Raw genomic sequence first — 18,366 nt, 5'->3', positions numbered from 1 at the left:
TGAACCCTTCTTCGGCTCACACAATGGTTGTACACAAAACTTGTGGTTTTATGTGTTTCTGTTTTGCAGAGCTGAACAAACACTGTATTATTTTATCAAAAACAATTACAAGGCTGTTAACAGCAAATAAAACCCGAGCTATTACACCCCAACAGTTAGGACAAAGGAAAATGAGCATATGTAGGCTGATTAAATGGTGTATATTTAATTTTCCTTTCAACCAGAGAAAATGAGGGATGTCAGCTGCTGAAATTCACAGAAGACAGAATATAGTGAGAGCCACATGGGCTGAAACAATGATCCAGGAAAATCAAGTACGTAGGGACTCTTAAAAGAAATGCGAAGAAAAAAGAACTCAAATACAGCAGAGGAGGAATTTCTTGGGAGAAAGAAGAAAAAAATAGAAGAAACATCACCCTGAAAGCTTTAAATTGCTAATGTTTACATCCATGGTACCACAGGTGATGGTGGTATCTAAGAGCTACCATTTCCTCTCATAAAGTTAATTTCCGAATTGAGATCTTTTCACAAATGAGGAGTTTTTATGGTAAGAAGTAGTGATACAGAAAGACTCATGGAAAGAAAAGGTCCAGAGAGATTGGGAAAGACTTTCAGGTGAGCAACTGGCAGCCACTGTCAAAAATTGATCTTAAAAACTGCCCTCATTGGAAAAACTGTCTCAGGTGTGTGAGACTTCTTCCCCATCTCCTTTTCTGCTGCTTTCTTCCAGACAGCTGGGGAGTTAACAGAAAACATTTCTTTTTCCCCTTAGGAAATACTTTTTTTTGTGTCTGAAAGTGTGGAGAGGCTTCTTGCTGCTCTAAAGTCCAAATATTTACAAAAAGGAAAGGTAAAAGCAAGTGACATTGTCTGCATCATCTTAGAAATATCAAAGCCACTTACTAATTTTTTTTTTCTATTGCCTGAAGAATAATCAGGTTTTTCAGTATTTTGTGCCTCTGCAATAGAATTCTTCAAAGATTTCAAGGGCTTTTTTTTTCAGCTCCTCTTGAATCAGAGCTCTTGCAAAAATCTATACCCTTCTCTAAAATTCTTTCTTCTTAAACCCACATTAAAATGTCACACCTTGGCAAAAGAAATATGTCAGAAACAGATATATTAAAGCAAGGGGGAAAAAAACACTCTTTTTTTTTCTTAATGTGAAAATCTGTAGTGTAAAGAGGAATTGTAGATGTAATTGAAGTCCTTGAAAAAGCCAAAACAAACCCAAAGGGAAGTTTCTGGGCACGGATTTCACCGGGGCTGCTCAGGTGCCTCAGGTCAGTGTCTGCATCGCTCTTCTGCTCCCACCATGGATGGGAATAAGACCAGAAATTTGGGGATAAACTGCAGCCCATCAGCCTCATCCCTCAGCTCATTCCCCTCTCCTGCAGAGCTCCCAGTGATGAGCATCACAGGAATCCCAAAGGAAGGGCCATCCTTTGGCTTCTTGGTGCCTTGGTTTGGTATTGCCCAATCAATTCCTGCAGCTTCCAAGGGCATCCCATTACAGCAGCCACGCCTATTTAACTCCTCCTGCATTCTCCAAGCATCTGCCTTTCTTTCCTGGCTTGGGAATGGGGGAATTTGCAGGTTACACCCAGTGGGGTTATTGACATTGTGCTCCCCGTGGCACAGCTTCTGGAAGTGCCAGCAGAGCTCATCCCAAAGGCTCCTCTGCTCCCCGAGTCCTGAGCACAGCCCTTCCTGCCTCAGGTCCAGCACCTCCCAAGTCTTCTTGCATAGTGCTTCCATTGATGGCATTAATTCAGGATTTGGATGCTTTTTAAGCAAAAAAGAAACCTACTCAGAAAAGCCTGTCCTATTTTGCTTTTCTTTTTGTCCTTTTTTTTCCTTCCTTTTTTGGGATAGTGACCAGTTTTGTTTTGTTGTGTTTTGTTTGTTTTGTTTTGAAGGCAAAATGGAATTGGCCTGACAGCTGATCTAATAAAACATGCTCTGCTCAGGTATTTGCTCTGCTGCTGCTGCCACTTGATCTGAAGGGAAACAGCTCAGTGAGCTGCTCCGAGCTTCAAGAAAATAGGAACTTGTTTTTCAGTGTTTGCTTTTGTACATCCTTGTCTGGGCAGGATCTGGCAGGAGGCCTCAAGAGAGGCAGCAGCAAGCTCATGTTGTTGTGTCCATGGAAGTGTGTTTTCCTTTCCTTGTTTCCTAAGGTGTGAGGCTCCAGCTTTCTGCTCCTCACAAAGTTAGCTGGGATCTGTTCAGCTTCTCCTCCTGGTTCATGCAGGACATCGTTCTGGAGCAGCTCTCTCATCCCACAGGCAGGGGCTGTGCTGAGGGCACCAAAAAGCAAATAAAGTTGTTGTGCTCTGTGCTTTCCTTGAACATCAAAAGAAGCACAAACTTGCAGTTGCACTCCCAGGTTTCTGAAGGAAGGTGCAGAACCTCCATGTGAGGCACCAGGAGGGTCTGATCTGATCAAACCCCTGAACCCAAGGGGTGTGCAGGGAATGCAGCTCAGTCAGGTGTGGCCAGGTGACCCCAAATAGCTGGGAGAGCATCTTGTGGCTTGTGTGACACCAAAGAAATGGCACTTTGCAGCTTTTTTGGGTCCCAGCTCCCTTGACAGAAGATGTGGATATCAGCAGATGTGTTCTGCACAAACACAACTCCAAATGGCAGCAGAAAAGTTCAGGTGTGGAGGCAAGGACTCACTCAATACATGGAAATTTGATTTTATTTAGGGCTGGCAGGGAAAAGCAGTATCAGGTCAGGGTATAACCCCTCTAAAGGTGCTAAATGATTAAACACATCAAGGGGTGTTTGATAAAAGTTCTGGCAAACTGGTTTGAGAGCAGTAAATTTATTTGTGTCAATTGCCTTAACTTTCTATCAACTTCCTGTATTTTTTAAAATTTTCTCCATTGTAATTTAAATTTCTCCATTCCTTTCTATTAATAGTGAAAATCCCAGCAGTGGTAAGTTGGGGATCTTTTGGTTGTTTTTATAGTATGATTGAGGGTTTTTTGTGAGTTGTTTGTTTGTGGGGTTTTAAAAAATTTTGTTTAGTTGTAGTCTTCAATTTTTTTAAAAAATCCATTTGAATCATGAGTACAGTCTGGTTGTGGACAAGCTCCTGTAGTATCCCCTCACAGGTCAGATTTTGGGGTAGATGATATCCACTGCAGCCTGAAAGTTTCTGTCTGCACAGTGAATTTCCTGCCATTCAGGAGAGTTACACCTATTCAGCAGCCTGGTTTAAAAAACTGATTAGAAACTTGATAAGGCAGAAATAAATTTCTGCTGGGAATCCTGCCCAGAAGGCAGCTCAGGCACACTTCCATTCACTGTGTGTTCTATTGGCACAGGTTGTTTTTCCTGGGGAGGTGTAAGGCTGTATTTTTAGTCCATTTCCCAATGTTGCATTTATCCCTCTTTCCAAACATCCTGTTGTTCCCTTCCTCCAGGAGCTTAGCTATGAGTTGGGATGAAAACCAAAATCAAAGAGACATTTAAAGAATTTGCTGAGAATTTGCTCCCTGTTGTTAGTTGTGCTTGCAGAGAAAGGGGCAAATGCCACAAGCACCGCCATCATGTATAAAATTAAAACCAGATGGTGGTGCTAATATAAATTATCTTACAGAAATATTAAAGAAATATATTTGTTATTGTATATATATATAAAATGTAGATTATTCTGAAAGGATTACAGATTGCCAAAGACAGGATTTTTTTCAAATAAACCCACTGAGTAAATAAAACAAATCCTAGCCTATTTAAGTGTCTAAATGGTATGGAAAATATGGGAAAGAGGAAGAAAAGGTGCTTAGAGGATTTTGACCCCGTGTTGCTCACGCTCTGTAGTCTCAGGTAGGTGCCAGCTGTACCACGTGGCCCTGGCTTGCTGCTATTTTGGGAAATCATTAATTGAAGCATTCAGCCTGACTCCAGGCACTATTGATCTCCCTATTTATAGTACTGACCCATTACTCACAAGGTTTTTATCTGGTTTGGTTTGGGGCTGAGCTCACCTGGCTGGCAGGGCTGGGGTCACTGGCAGGCCTGGGAGCTTTGCTGGGAAGGTCCCATCCCACAGCCTGGGGAGATTCTCCAGAGCACTGCTGGGATGCAGCTGCTGTCATGAGAAAAGCTAACAAAGCAGGGAATTAGAGAGCTTTGTGTACCTTCCTACCCTCCCAGGGGTGCTGAATGATCAGCAGCCCCAGGCACGGGGCGCTCACTGTGGTGTGGGGTTCACAGGGGTCCCAGGCCCAGGGGAGAGATGAGAATCTGAATCTATGTTTCAGAAGGCTGATAGATTATATTATATTATATTATATTATATTATATTATATTATATTATATTATATTATATTATATTATATTATATTATATTATATTATATTATATTATATTATATTATATTATATTATATTATATTATATTATATTATATTATATTATATTATATTATATTATATTATATTATATTATATTATATTATATTATATTATATTATATTATATTATATTATATTATATTATATTATATTATATTAATACTATACATTATTGTAGTATATATTATTATATATTATTATATATTATAATATTATATATTATTGTTGAATATGATATATTAAAACTACACTAAAAAAATAGAAGAAAGGATTTCATCAGAAGGTTTGCAAGGACTAGAAAGGAATGATAACAAAAGCTGGTGACTCTCAGAGAGTCTGAGCCAGCTGACTGTGATTGGCCATTAATTAGAAACAACCAACACGGACCAATCAAAGATGCACCTGTTGCATTCCACAGCAGCAGATAATTATTGGTTTTCTTTTCCTCTGAGGCTTCTCAGCTTCTCAGGAGAAAAATCCTGGCAAAGGGATTTTTCAGACAATATCATGGCGACAGTATAGGACATGAAACAACACGAGCGCACACGCGAGGTGAAAAAAGGGAAGTTTATTTTCTGACTCCAACATTTACAGTTTTCTAGAAGCGACAGTGGGTTGGAAGGTGAAAGTGCCACCTCTCCAGTGACACTGGACAAACCAACAGTCTATCAAATTTCTCTTCTATAAAAGAGCGTAAAACAATGAGTTATTGACAGAAAGTGTGTGAGAAAGCTCGTTATAAGAATGTAAATATCTTAGAAAAGGCTTAGAAAATCTTAAAAAGCCAGGGCAATGCATTGGCCCTCATCGCCTCTGGGTCATGGGAGACATTGTACATGGACACCTAGAGGGAAAAACCCTACAGCAGCACTGCTGCTAGGAGAGAGGCTGCTCTGGAGGGGGCTGGAATACAGAAATACATAAATAGAGAGCTGTAGGTGGCATGGCAGCACCCCTCCAGCTGCCTGGGGAAACTGCAGCATTCCCAAACTCCTGCAGGATGAGGGAGCCTCAGAAGTGGCCAGTGGGGAGCAGTGCCAGGCTGGCAGCATTATTACCCAGGTGTGCTTATGGCAGAATTATTGTCCAGGTGTGTTTTAGGGTTTGAATTCCAGCAGGTACAAATGCCTGAAGGGCACTGTGCCATTCTCTGTTGCACGATCTCCTCCTGCTGTAAGCCAGGCTGGGGATGGCTCTGGTGGCTTTTCCAAGCAGCATCCCAGGGACACAATCAGGCAGGGAAGGGAAGGGAAGGTCTTAACTCTGCTCATGTGAATGCAAGGAGGTTTTGTGCTTCATCACCTCAGAGCTTATTCAGATGTGGAAGGATGAAGCATACATTTATCCTTCATGAAAATCATTCAAAGGGGAAAAAAGACTTCTGCTGTGTTAACACTCTCAGTGAGGCAAGAGCAGTTGATCAGAATGTAAGAAAAATGAAACTCAGTAGATTTTAGAGAAGCAAAAGAGAGAAAAGCTCAGTTTACAGACGGAGGAAATGAAGACACTGAAATTCAGGATTTTGCACCTCTCTTATCACAAGAGATGTCCAGGTTTTGTTTGTCTCCTTATTTCCTTTTAAAGGATGGGGGGGGGTGTGAAAGAACACAGAACAGCAAGCTATTAATGCATCTTTATTAAAACCCAGTGTCAAATTGTTGTTTTGGGGAAGTGACATTTAGAATATTCTCATATTTGCAGAATATCCCTTTCCAAATTGCATCCATTATAAGTATTTGTTTTCCCAAGGATGTACTGGAAGGGATCCAACTGGAGGAAGTGTACCCTCAGTGCCATAATCTTATGTGCACAAAACATTCTTAATTCCCTTTCCAAAAAGCATTGGACTTTGTAACCTTTCAGAAATATTTTGGTCGAACCCTGGAGTTCATAGTTTTGCTCAGTCAAGTGCTCCACTGGGGATCCTTGGGAAGTTCAGCAAAGGGGGGAGCACAAAGTGTGGCCTGGAGTTTGGGCAGGAATTTTCCAGCCTCCTCTCCTCTTTTCTGGTCCCCCTTTTCCTGCCAAGCCTATTTGCTTGACATCCCCCAGCTAAAATTTTATTTTTATCATTGAAAATTAACTGCTTGGGTAGTTTATACACATCAAAGTGGGGTTTATTTTCCATTGCCTTTAAGGCTGTTTTATCCTTCAAGTTGGAAAGCTTCTTATCTAGATGAAACAGCCTTAAATGGCTGGATTTAGTTCATTAAATTCTTGGATAACTGGGAGTCTGTCTGGCACTTAGCAAGTGCAATTAGGAAGAGAAGTGCTGATCCACCCTCTGAATGTAAGAAATTGAATTCTTTGCAAGCTGCCGTGGTTTGTACGAGGAGCTTTAAAAACAATTAACCATGGTTAAACTTCCTCTGCCAACTTTTTACCCTTTCTCAACTCCTGTAAGTGCAGGTGAACCTCTTGGAATTGAGGAGAGGTGTTGGGTTTGTGCATTAGGGCAGAATTCCCATTATCTCTTGGCTTCTGTGCATCACCTGGTGTTGGTACCTAGTCAAGGGTCATGGGAAAAATATTCTTTGTTTCCTTGTGCTTTCCCGAAGTTTAATGATTTCTGCTGTGGAAAAGAGCCAGCCATGGGTAGCAGGGATGCAGAGGTGCTCAGTGAGAGCTGCCTGCTTTTTAAAGAGCAGCAGCTGCTGTCCCTGTTGCTTTCCCTATGAACCATGAGGAAAACTGATGGAATTGGAGGAGTTTGAAGGACCAAGTTTGGTGCAGTTGTCTTAATGCTCTGTATGTGCAGATGTACTGGCTGCAATGTGTATTTATGAGTGAATTTTGGTTCTAGAACTCATGTGAATGATTCAGATGCCCAAAACTGCTCACTCAAAAGTTTGCATCTGGATTTTTTGGGACCATTTCCATCACTTTCTGCTTGCACTGATTTTTCCTCTTCCATGTCTTGGTATTCTCACATTGTTTGGCTGCTCACAAATCTGTGATTTGTGACACTCAGGATTTTCTTTAGCACTGTTCTCCAAGTGATGTGTTGTATTCTTCAGGCTTGATTTAAAATTGACCCAGCCACCCTTTATATATTCCTTTCCTCAGTTCTCAAAACCGTGGAGTACAAAGCCAATGCCTTAAAATAATGTCCGTGGCATCCCCTGAAGAATTGCTCTGTGCAGCTGCTTGCCAGAGACATCAGTGCTTGGATGTCCTTCTCCTAGCAGTGACTTGAACATGTTTCCTGTGCTTCCACAGGTGGTGAAATTCATCTGTCATTAAACCACCCAAATCCAGTGTCTGCATTTATTGCCTGTTGTCTCTCCCTCCTCAGCCAGCTAAACATATTTGTGGTTCTTACTCATGCTCCTTGTAGGTTTTACTTCCTTTCTTTTTCCTTCAGTAGTCATGTTGTCTTCTAAACCAGGAGCCTATTTCTAGTTGCTGGGTTTTTTTTCTGTTAGATATTTATTTTACAAGTTAAAATGTCCTTAGAGAAAATCCTCCTCTCTGAGTAAATGGAAACTGACCAAGTTTTTGAAAGGAGTCTTAATTTGATTTTTATTATAGATTACTTTTTCTCTATTAACTTTGCCATCTGAGGCAGTGGCATCTGCCATATGATTTTGCCATGTGGTTTTTAGCTGGTTTTATGGATTTTCAGAGTCAAGTCCCTTGGCTTTGTGGTGACCTGGCTCCAATTCCCACCGAGCTGGGTTGTCACCGGGAACCAGGACAGCTCCATCAAGATCCACAGGGAATTAGTTCATCTGTGTGGGCTAATTTGGCATCAATTTGTACGTGTCAAATGTCTGCATGTATTTCTGCTTCTGCTCTGAGGTGCAGGGAAGGCTTTGTGACACAGGACAGTGCAGGAGAACTCATCATTAGCCATCAATAATTAATTAGATGTGCCATTGAGAGCCTGTGCTGAGCTCACAGGCTGAGTGTTTGCTACAGCCCAAGAAGGAAACTATTTCCATTTCTGTTGCATCATCACTGAAATGGTTTATTTTTCCTTCCTATGCTGCAAATGAGTTTCCTAGAATTAAATACTTTAAGGTAATGGGAGCAGTGAGTGTTTACAATAATTAAAATCAGGTAAATTGAAACCTTTAGCATTTAAGCATCCCACGTGACTTTGTGATTGAAAAAAATGACACCAAAATGTGTCTCTGAGACAGGTAAGAGTGAACAAAATAGTGCTGGCATGGCAATGGCACACAGCTCTTTTCTTGGTGGTTTTGTTTGTTTGTTTGTTTGGTGTTTTTTTGTGTTTTTGTGTTTTTTTTTTTTTTAAGTTTGTTTGGTTTTTTTTTATTTTTTTCTTCTGCTGCTGAGCGTGTGTGAAATGTTGCAATAATGAGCAGCTCGTTAGTCAGATGTTTTCAGTCCTGGCTCTCTGGGTTTCATCTGTTCTGTCTGTGTGGGGTGGGGAGTTGGTGCAGGCAGCATTTCAGACCGTCTGGGTGGACGCATTTCCACCAGGTAAAAAACAAAATATGCATTAAAGTGCAAGTGCAGTCCTGCAGCCCTGGTGGAGCCCTCCAGAGCAGCGTGGGGGATTCGCACAGTGCCTCTCATCCAGCTCAGATTTTGACAAATTCAGATAAACGAGGAGCTGATTGTACCTCAACCTCTGAAGTAAATCTATTAAAATAACTCCACACAGCAATTCCAATTTGGAAGAACAATGCATGTGAGATTTATAGATAAGTGAAAATGAAGCTGCTGTTCCAGCTATTCCTGCCCTTAGGGGCTGTGCAAGTTGCTGTAGAAATCATTTCATTTAAAGCCTTTTTATAGGTTTTGCAATAGTCCCATACAGACCAAAGAAAACGAGTTCATAAAAGTGACATGGAAATGAGATGAGTTTCTTTTCTCCACTGTCTGTTCATCTCTTCCTTTAAAATTAAATTGAAGAAAAACTCGTGGAATTTGGAGGAAGGAAAAGCAGGGAAGGGAAGTGTGTGTGTTTAAAGGTCATCTTTAAAATAATGAGCCATCTGCAGCTGATAAAAAAAATGGTAAAAAATGTTCATGAGTTAGAGAACACCTAGAGGAAGGTTGTGAGTGGTTGTAGCTGCTCAGTATTTCACCTTTTTTGAGTTGGCATCAATATAAATTAAGATTTACGCTGTGATAAGTAAAGCTTTTTCATGTTAATCACAACCACATCCAAAAGGACTGAAAAACACCACATTTGGTCTGATTTTACTTAGATGGTTTATACTGTCACTTGTTTTTTGTTAGAACACACAGCCTTGCAAACAATCTAAAACTCAAATACCACGAGCCTAGGAAAAAACATCTTGAGAAATATGAGCGTTAGGATGGAAAATGAAAATAAAATCCAGGCTGAATCTTTGCTTCATGTTCTGTCATGAGAGCATGAGAGACCCAGGAAAGCTGGATTGGGATCACTGGAACTGTGAGAGAGGTCAGGAAAAGTGGGATGAGGTGGCCCTGGCTTTCTCCCTGGGCTTTTCCTTGGCACGTGCCATCAATTCACTTTGTAATTCAGCTAAAACCCTGGTTTCAGTGTCTTTGCCATAGATATCCTGTGGGCATCTCTCTCCCTGTCCCCCAGAAACCAATCTGATTTTGTACTCTCAGTATCTTCCCCAAAACCGGGACTGAATTACCCTCAGTGAATTTGTAGTGTTGTCCCCAGTAAGGTTTTGCAGCACATCTGGTACAGAAATGATGGTGTCAGTGAAAATGGAGGTGAAAAGAGGCCTGGGAGCTTCCAAAGGAGGATTCTGTCCTCCTGGTGGGGTGGCTGACATAGAACTGGCAGGTTTTCTGGGGGGATGCCCCTAAGTGTTATAAAAATACTGATTTATCACGTTGGATGTTTTTAAATAACCTGTGTCTTGCAACATAGGTGTTGTAGAAAGCCAGCATGAATTCATCCTTCATCTTCAGAGCTCACAGTTAGAATTATATTTGAAATGTCTGTTGACATAGTCCTCTCTGTTCTAAAGTTCCTTTGTACAGGCAGAGATTGGCTTCCTTCTTATTCCTTTGCCAAAGAAAAATATGGATTAAGCTGGCACGTGCTCTCTCTTCCTCAAATCTGTACATTACAGAAGAAGAAGTATCTTTTTCACTCTTTTCACTTCTCTCTTCATAGCCTGGTCTTCACTCTTTTCCTAGCCTGGTGCTGGTAAACTTGATGTGTCGATGTTGTTACTTGGAGCACGGAGTTGGATCAAGCTATTTTAGGAAAGCCAGCCATTGTTCTGGAGCAGGTGTTTCATGGGGAAGGTTAATCAGCACTGAGGGTCTGAGGTGTGATTTATGGCACCCTGTCCTCCCTGATAATATCTGTGGGAAGAACAGCCCTGGGATTTTAGTTGCATCTGAGGTATTTGGGATTGCTGCATGTACCAGATCTGCAGGAGTCAGTGCATGCCTTGGATCTCCTTCCCTAGGGACTGACTAAAGCATTTCTGATCCTTTTACCTCGTGCTGTGTCATATGTCAGAAATATTCCACTGTATTAACTGAGCAGATGGTCCAGTTGAGACCAGTTTAGATGACTGAGATTATTTTTTAAAGAAACTTCCTCTTGTTTTGTGCACACTGACTTGGTTTGCACAGAAATGATGTCTGGATGACTTGGGTGTTTAAACAAGACCCTGGCTCTGTTTCTATGCATAGGTAGCTATGGTGATAGCACACCGAATTTGGAATCCATTCTGAAACCTTAGAAAGGAGGAGAAATTTATTTGCAAATATTTTGGTTTTATCTTGATCTGGTACTTTTTTGTGAAATGTGTGAAGACATTATTTGTGTTGAAACCGTACTGCAGTGTTTGTTAGGCTAAATAGATTTCTGGTTTAATGACAATGATTTTGGTAAGGATAACTTGATACACATAAATCCATTTAGCTATCAAACTTCCTGTGTATTGTGTGTCATCAAAGAGAGTTTGGAGAGCACTGTTTTGAACCTCTTTGATATCTTAATTGCAGTCTATTCATTTCACATGGCTGTCAGTGAGACAGACAGACAAAATCCTGTCAGTGAGCTCTGCAGATGTGATTCCCATGTTGGACATTCTCCTTAATCAGCGAGAGGCATTGCAGGAAGATAAACTGGAGAGTTCTGACTTTGCTCTCAACAAAGGGGGCAGAGAAGAAGATTTCTCTGAAGGATGAGTCTGTCATGCGCTTTTGCTGGGAAGCTCTAAGTGCTGTGTGGCACAAAGGGAACGGAACCGGCTCCGAGGTCTGTGTGGGGATTGTTAGCAGTGAATTTCAGCCAGCTGAAAAGGACATTTTGTTCCTGAGGGTCAGGCTGGTGCCCACACAAAGATGAGAAGCAGCTCTTAGGTGTCAGCATGGACCTGAGATCCTGGCAGAGCAGAGCTGTGTGCTTCAGGTGCCACAGGGGGTACAAAGGAATTCTGAGAGCCTTAGAAAGCAATTCCTGCCTTTAGTTGGTGTTCTGTGCTGGGCAGCTGGCCCTGAGGAGTTGGGTTGGGTCACTCAGCAGAGCTGGGGCTTGGCAACCCTCAGCTAGCCACAGGGGTACGGGCTGTGGTTTTAGGAGTCGCTTTCTATTTCCTGTTTTACTGCCCCTGAACCAACAACTTACCTGGGACTCTAAGTGTTAAGAGCTGGTATTCTGAAATCTGGGTCAAATATATGAGATATCCATGCTCTCTAGATACATGCATGTATGTACATTTTTGTTGATAAACACTCTTTGATAAGGAATTCTTGAAGACAAGACATTGTTCTATTTGTGGGAAATCTGTGGGAGTTCTGCCTTCAATGGAGTCACAATAGAAAGCCCTAATTTAGGAAGGTTCTTTGTTTAATTTAAACCTCAAACTCCAGTGTTTCCTGGAAAACTCTTTGCATATGTAGCCAGCTTCTTTCCTCCCCCTAAATTTCCTCTTCTGAGACACATATTGAGCTAGAAAAAATATAAATGCACTTTTGAGTGCTTGGAAATCTCACTTTGATGAGCAGAAAACGAAGATGAAAATTGGTGCCATTTTTGTTTCAAGTCTCTCCTGAAGTTATCCGGACATAAATGCAATGATTTGGGATTCTGATAGTTACAGGTAGTAATGTAGACCATGATAGTTACAGTGCAGGCAATTCTGAAGTACCCTATGGCAGTGTGAGATAGTTTGAGAATTTGTAAATTAATGTCTTCACCAAAAATTCCCAATATTTAGTTGCACAGCTGTTCCAGCAACCCAAGAAGTTGTGGTTGTCTGGATAATCACCCAGCTTGGCCATCACATTATCTGTAACCATCAAACCCAGGAAACCTTCAGCATTGGGCAGATTCCTTTCCTTTTTAAAGGGATCAGAAGCTGCTCTCTGAGATGGTGCAAGTGGTGCCTTGGGAAGGCTGGCCTGGAACAGAGGCTGGATGGAGATAAAGCAGAGATTTGTTCAAGGGATCTCCTCCATGGATCCACCTTGGGCAGCACCAGAGCCCAGCCAGGGCTGCACCCAAGATGAACCAAAATGGCCCCAAAATGCACGAGCGCTCCCGGGGTCTCTCCCTGGGATCAGTTCTGCTCCATTTGCACCTTGCAGTTCATTGTCCCATTCCAGCTTTAGCCCCTGCAGTCCCACCCTGCTTGTTTTTCTCTCTCCAGCCCACGGTGTTTGTGCTCTTGGGCTGAGATTTGGATCATTTGTCCTTGGTGCCCAGCTGGAGCAGGAATTGTTTTGTCTCCCTGCTCTGTGCACAGAGCTCACCATCCCATAATATGGAGCCCAGACCCCACATTAAAGCAGCACAGAACCTGAAACATAGAAAAGCTAAACCTGAGACATCAGTGCAGCTCTGGGAAGCATCAGTGAGCAGAGGGGGCTGACCTGCTGCTCCCTGGAGTGTTGGAATCAGCCTTTGGGTGCCACAGAACCTCAGCATCAGTGAGCAGAGGGGGCTGACCTGGAGTGTTGGAATCAGTGTTTGGGTGGCACAGAACCTCGTGGCAGCCTTTTATAACCATGTATGAAAGAACCAGTTTCCACAGGCAGATGGTGTGCTGCAGGTTTGCAGAAGAAAAAAACAGTTTAAGGAGCTGGTGATACTAATAAAAGATGTTATGGCATTTGCTGTGCTGTGCAGAGCCCACACTAATTGGGATTTCAGGGTTAGGACCTACATTTTAATAACACCAGTCACAGTGACAGGCAGGGATTGTAATGTGGCTGAGGTGCCTCTCTAAGTTTGTGGTATTCTTATGATTTCCAGTGAAAAAGAAATACAGGAGGAGAAAGTTAAGGAAGTCTGATTGAAATCTATTTTTATCCATCTGTCTACAGGATCCTGGTTTCTAACAAAAAGTCCTTATTTTGCAATTGTTCATGAAAATGGTAGGACTTCCATAAGTTTCTTTTTTTTTTTTCTGGTTAATTTTTTTCTCTATTCTCTCTTTATTTCCCATTGATTTAAGGTATATTTTCTTTGATAAGTTTCTCAAGACAGCACAACCAAATAGGGAAGATTTTTTCCAATGAGCAGGTAATCCTCTGACCAACCCTAGCCTCAATTTGACATGACTATTGTGATTTTTGATAGATTCTAAAGCTCTTTGTGCTGCCAACACCATCCTTATCACCTCCTCCACATTTGCCTGCTCACAAATTCCATCTCCCTCTGGGAATTTAAGCAGCACTGTCCCATCCAAACACTGATTTTCCTGACCTATTTCTGGGGCAGCCTTCAGGTACTTACAGTCCTTGAGCTACCAGACTCCAGTGGAAAGGGAAAACCAAGCTGATCCCTTTTGACTGGAAGAAGCAACAGGAAACATCAAAGACTTAAAATATTGAGCTACAAAGGGAACTTGGATGAGTTGTGTGGGTATTGCCAATGGCCGCTGTTTATTTGCCATCCCATGGGTGTGTTCCCAAACTTCAGGTGTTCCAAATGTTACTGTAATCAGTATTAAATAGATGTAATTCTTCTGAATGTCCAAATAAAGAGCTCAGCATATTGCTCATTAGGCCCCAGTTTAGAAAAGAGCTTATCCCAAAACCACTCTGTCCACTTGTGAGCCAGTGCATGAAACACAGCCCCAACCAGCAGCAGGCTTTGCACTGTCATTCCCTAAAGTGGAGTCACCAAAATCAATCCCATTTACATGAAAGAAGCTAAATTTGGTCCTGCTGCTTGGTTTGGTTTTTTTCCCCGTGTGCTTTCCTGCCATCTCCACGGGAAAACCTGCTGACATTTTCAAAAGGGCTTTGATTCATAGAGCACTGAGAGCCCTCAAGATGTTGGTAAAAGATATTTTGCTCATCTCCTTAGCAGTGCTTGCAGCAAAGGGGGTAACAAGGGAGCTGAGGAATGTGGGAGCTGGCAGTGGGGTTTGGTGTGTGAGAACCTCAGATCCAAGCACTAATTATCACCTTGATGATCAGCTAAGGGCGAGGTTGTCACTGACAAGTGCATCTGTCACCCGTGAAGGGTGACACCCATGGCAGGGGTCAGCACAGCTGTGAGTCACATCAGCATCAAAATTATTCTCTTGCACTGAACTTAGAAATAGAAAATTTTAAAAAATGCTAGAAAACAGGTATTAAAATATATCTTTGGTGTCTGTGGGGCTCCCAGCAGCTTGCACTGAGACAGCCCAGGAATTGTGGTGTATTCCCTTTATTAACAGCTGCTGGATGGTGCTGGACAGTGCACTGCTGTAATGGACTGTGTGCTTCCAACTTTGCTAGACAAGCCTTAAACAGAGCAGAGAAATTCACATTTTAGCCATTCAAACACAGCAGCCCAAAGACAATGGTCTGTCTAACTGCTTGCTTGTAAAACCTGGCAAAAAAAAAAAAATCTTGGATTTGGAAAACCAAATCAACACTCACATTGCTTGATTTGCCACTTATTTGCCCTTCTGAAAACCAAGTGCCAGATAACTTCTCTTTGGATGAATTTCCTTGGAAAAAGCATCTCATTGCAAATAGGTTTCTTTCTTTATTCCGTGGTGCGTGGCTGATGCATGTCTTGGTCATACTGGAGTGTGATTCACCCCTGAGACATCCTTGGCCAGGTGTAAATACAGAAGAAGGAGGTTCTGCCCTCTCCTTCTGTTGCTCCCACTGCATCCATGATCCAGAGTGGAGCTGTGAGCAGGAGGCTCAGCCAGGGAGAGGGAGGGAGCAGTGCCAGTGGTGGGGAAGGAGGAAAGCAGAGACAATCCCCTTCTGTCTGAGCCCAGGAAGAATGATGCTGTTCCCAGACAGGCCCTTGAGCAGAGGCATTTATCTGTCTGATTTGGGGTTGGAATGGAAAGGAGATGGATTCTCATCTCCCAGAGACATAAAACAAAGCTTTGAAACATCCAGCCTGTAAATAAAAGAGAAAGGAACCCATCAAGTAATGCACCATGACTGACTGAGCAACTGCAGGGCATTTCTCTACCCTTCTCCCAGATCTAAATGATACCATTTCTTTGTCTTTCTGCTTTGAATCCTCTGAAATCTCTGAAACACAACTACTATTTTTGTATCCCCCTCCTGTGTTTCTCTCCTGTGAAAGGCTGTGATTAACTTGTTTACCCACGAAACCATCTTTGTCTGGGAGCACAATGATATTCACCATTTACAGAGCCCTTAAATAGGATCATTCTGTCTGTTCTCCTGTAACACTTGGCATCATACCCAGTATTTAAAGAGGCTCAGCACTTATGATAGACAGCCTTGTACTTTCTTTTCACTTTCTACCTCATGCTCCAAAAATGTTTTCCTAAATCTGGTGAAGTGTTTGGTGAACACACACACACAGCTCCATTGCCTCCAAGAAGGTATGATACCAATCAGGAGATGCCCTTAGATTGATGTCTTGTTGGTACAGGATTTCCTGCAAGATCCATGAAAATTGGCCCTTCTTTATCCCCTTAACCTTGTTATTTTAAATTTAATTGGTATCAGTTGCTGGAAATGTCGATACTTATTCAAAAAGTTATGAAATATGAAGAACACCACAAATGGAACATTTGCAGGCAGTGCAGGGAGAAGGTTCATGGGAGAGAGAAATTCAAAGTGCAGAGCATTTTATTGTGTCAGTTTTGAAATGACTTGATCTCTGCGCAGCATCTGCCATCCCACAGGGATTCTCTTGCTAGCCATTTTTCAGTTTTTGTAGGAGACTGAGCAGTGTTGCCTTCTAGGAAAGCTGAGCTCTCACATTGCACAGGCCCTTTCCAAAGGGCTGCATCCAGTCACGCAGGGCAGCTTTTCATCTGTCCCCATAAACTTCACCACGAGGCCAGGGACCCGTTTTCTTCATTTCAAACACGCTGAGTGCGTTTCTTGGAAATGGAGCAGCCTCACAGAAATGAGCAGAGTCACAAAATAACCTGAGGTTTTTACTCACATTTAGGTTGCAGTGCAGCTGAGGTTCAGGCTATTAATAGCTGATAAAAATCCTTGAATTTAGCTTTCCTTCACAGAGATGTTAGGTGGTGGCTCCTCTGGCAGGCAGGAACAAGGTGCCCACGGAAGGGGTTGAGTCACCATCCCTGGAGGGCTTTACCAGACGTGTGGAGGTGGCATCTGGGGACATGGGTCAGTGGTGCCTTTGGCAGGGCAGGGGGAACAGCTGGACTCCATGCTCTTAAAGGTCTTTTCCAACCTAGATGAGTCTGTGATTCTGTATTGGATACACACTGGGGGGGAAAGGCTAAAAGCTAAATCTAAATGGAATATAACTAATAATTTCAATAATGCATGACCTGTTGAACATGAAGAAGAAAGAGGAAGGCAACACTAAAATTCCATTACTCATTTCATAGAGTTCAAGAAAGTTAATTCCAGAAGTCTTCTTAATTCCTTAGGAAAAGCTTAAGTTCTCATTTTCAGCTTTATCTAAAATCCATTGAAATCACTGCTGAGGACAGTAGCCTTTGGACAGATTGTGTTGTTTTGACAGTTTGTGTTTGCTTGACTTCTGCAGCAAAATGACTGAAAACAGGACTGTGCAGCCATCAGCTGGACAGCTCTGAGTGTGCACAGCACCAATACAGAGCTCAGAGCTTCGGAGGATTTACAGAAATTATTTCCTTTTTATTCTGGGCTAAGAACTTTAACTGTTTTAATGAGCCATTAACCAGATCAGAACCAACAGGCCAACGTGTTTAAAGCGTTCAGAATGACACAGATTTTCCAGGTGGGAGTGTTTGCAGTTTTTGCAGTATATTTGCAGCAGTTTTTAACCCTTTGGTGGCTGTTCCCCTGCAGGACCCGAAGCTGCGCGAGCTGCTGGACGCCGGGAATGCGGGAGGCCGGCTGGAAAACAGGATGATCACCGTGGTGTATGGGCCTGACCTGGTCAACATCTCCTACCTGAACCTGGTGGCATTCCAGGATGACATTGCAAAGGTAACACACCTGCCAGGTGGAGATCTGCTGTATCAAATTCAGGCTTTGGAGGCAGGGATAACTGAGCCGAACGTGGGAGCTGCTGTGAGATGAAGCACAGTTCTGTCCTGGAGCTGGGCCACTCAGTTCCCAAGAAGAAATGTGCAATCTTTTTTTGTTTTGTGGGGTTTTTTTCCCCAAGGAGTTTATTCAGCAAGATTAATGCCCCCTCATGTTCAGAACGTTGCTTGTAAAGCCCAAATAATCACAATAAAAATAGTGTTACATACAAATTTTAGCTCAGGAATGAGATGTTACACTGTGGCTCCCCAAACACACATCAGTATTTCAGTAGCAGCATCACATTTTGCCTGCTGAGAGCCCTTGATAAGGCTTGTAGTCAATATCATTTTCTTAGAAAAGTAGTTTTTCTTAGAAAAGTATTTTTTCCCATGCAGGTCCATCAGTTTCCTCTGTCCAACCCACAACATAAAATTACACTTAGTACATTTGTGTTTGGGTTTTTTCCTCCTTCTTCCAATTTCTCTACGATTCAGTTCTGTTTAATGAGCTGGGAACTTTTGCTTTGTCTATTTCCAAGAGGCATCCCAAAGCTTCTCCTCTCTCCACTTCCGCTCATGTGGGCACGCCCTGCTCCCAGCCTCCAGCCATCCACGCACAGAACACTTTCCA

At 42.4% G+C, this 18,366-nt stretch overlaps 1 protein-coding gene across 1 annotated transcript in view; it reads left to right on the top strand.

Moving 5' to 3' along the window:
• PLCB1 (phospholipase C beta 1) overlaps positions 1 to 18,366 on the top strand; it is a gene marked incomplete at its 5' end in the record, with an annotated part of 318,873 nt that overhangs the window by 173,338 nt on the left and 127,169 nt on the right. Inside the window, 1 exon segment of the mRNA XM_005422621.2 lies at positions 17,554 to 17,694. Within this exon segment, the coding sequence (XP_005422678.1) occupies positions 17,554 to 17,694 (141 nt within the window).

Source organism: Geospiza fortis, unplaced genomic scaffold (genome assembly GCF_000277835.1).
Source record: "Geospiza fortis unplaced genomic scaffold, GeoFor_1.0 scaffold275, whole genome shotgun sequence".
Lineage (NCBI taxonomy): Eukaryota > Metazoa > Chordata > Aves > Passeriformes > Thraupidae > Geospiza > Geospiza fortis.
The sequence above is the reverse complement of the archived record's forward strand: the minus strand, read 5'-3'. Positions and strand labels throughout refer to the sequence as shown.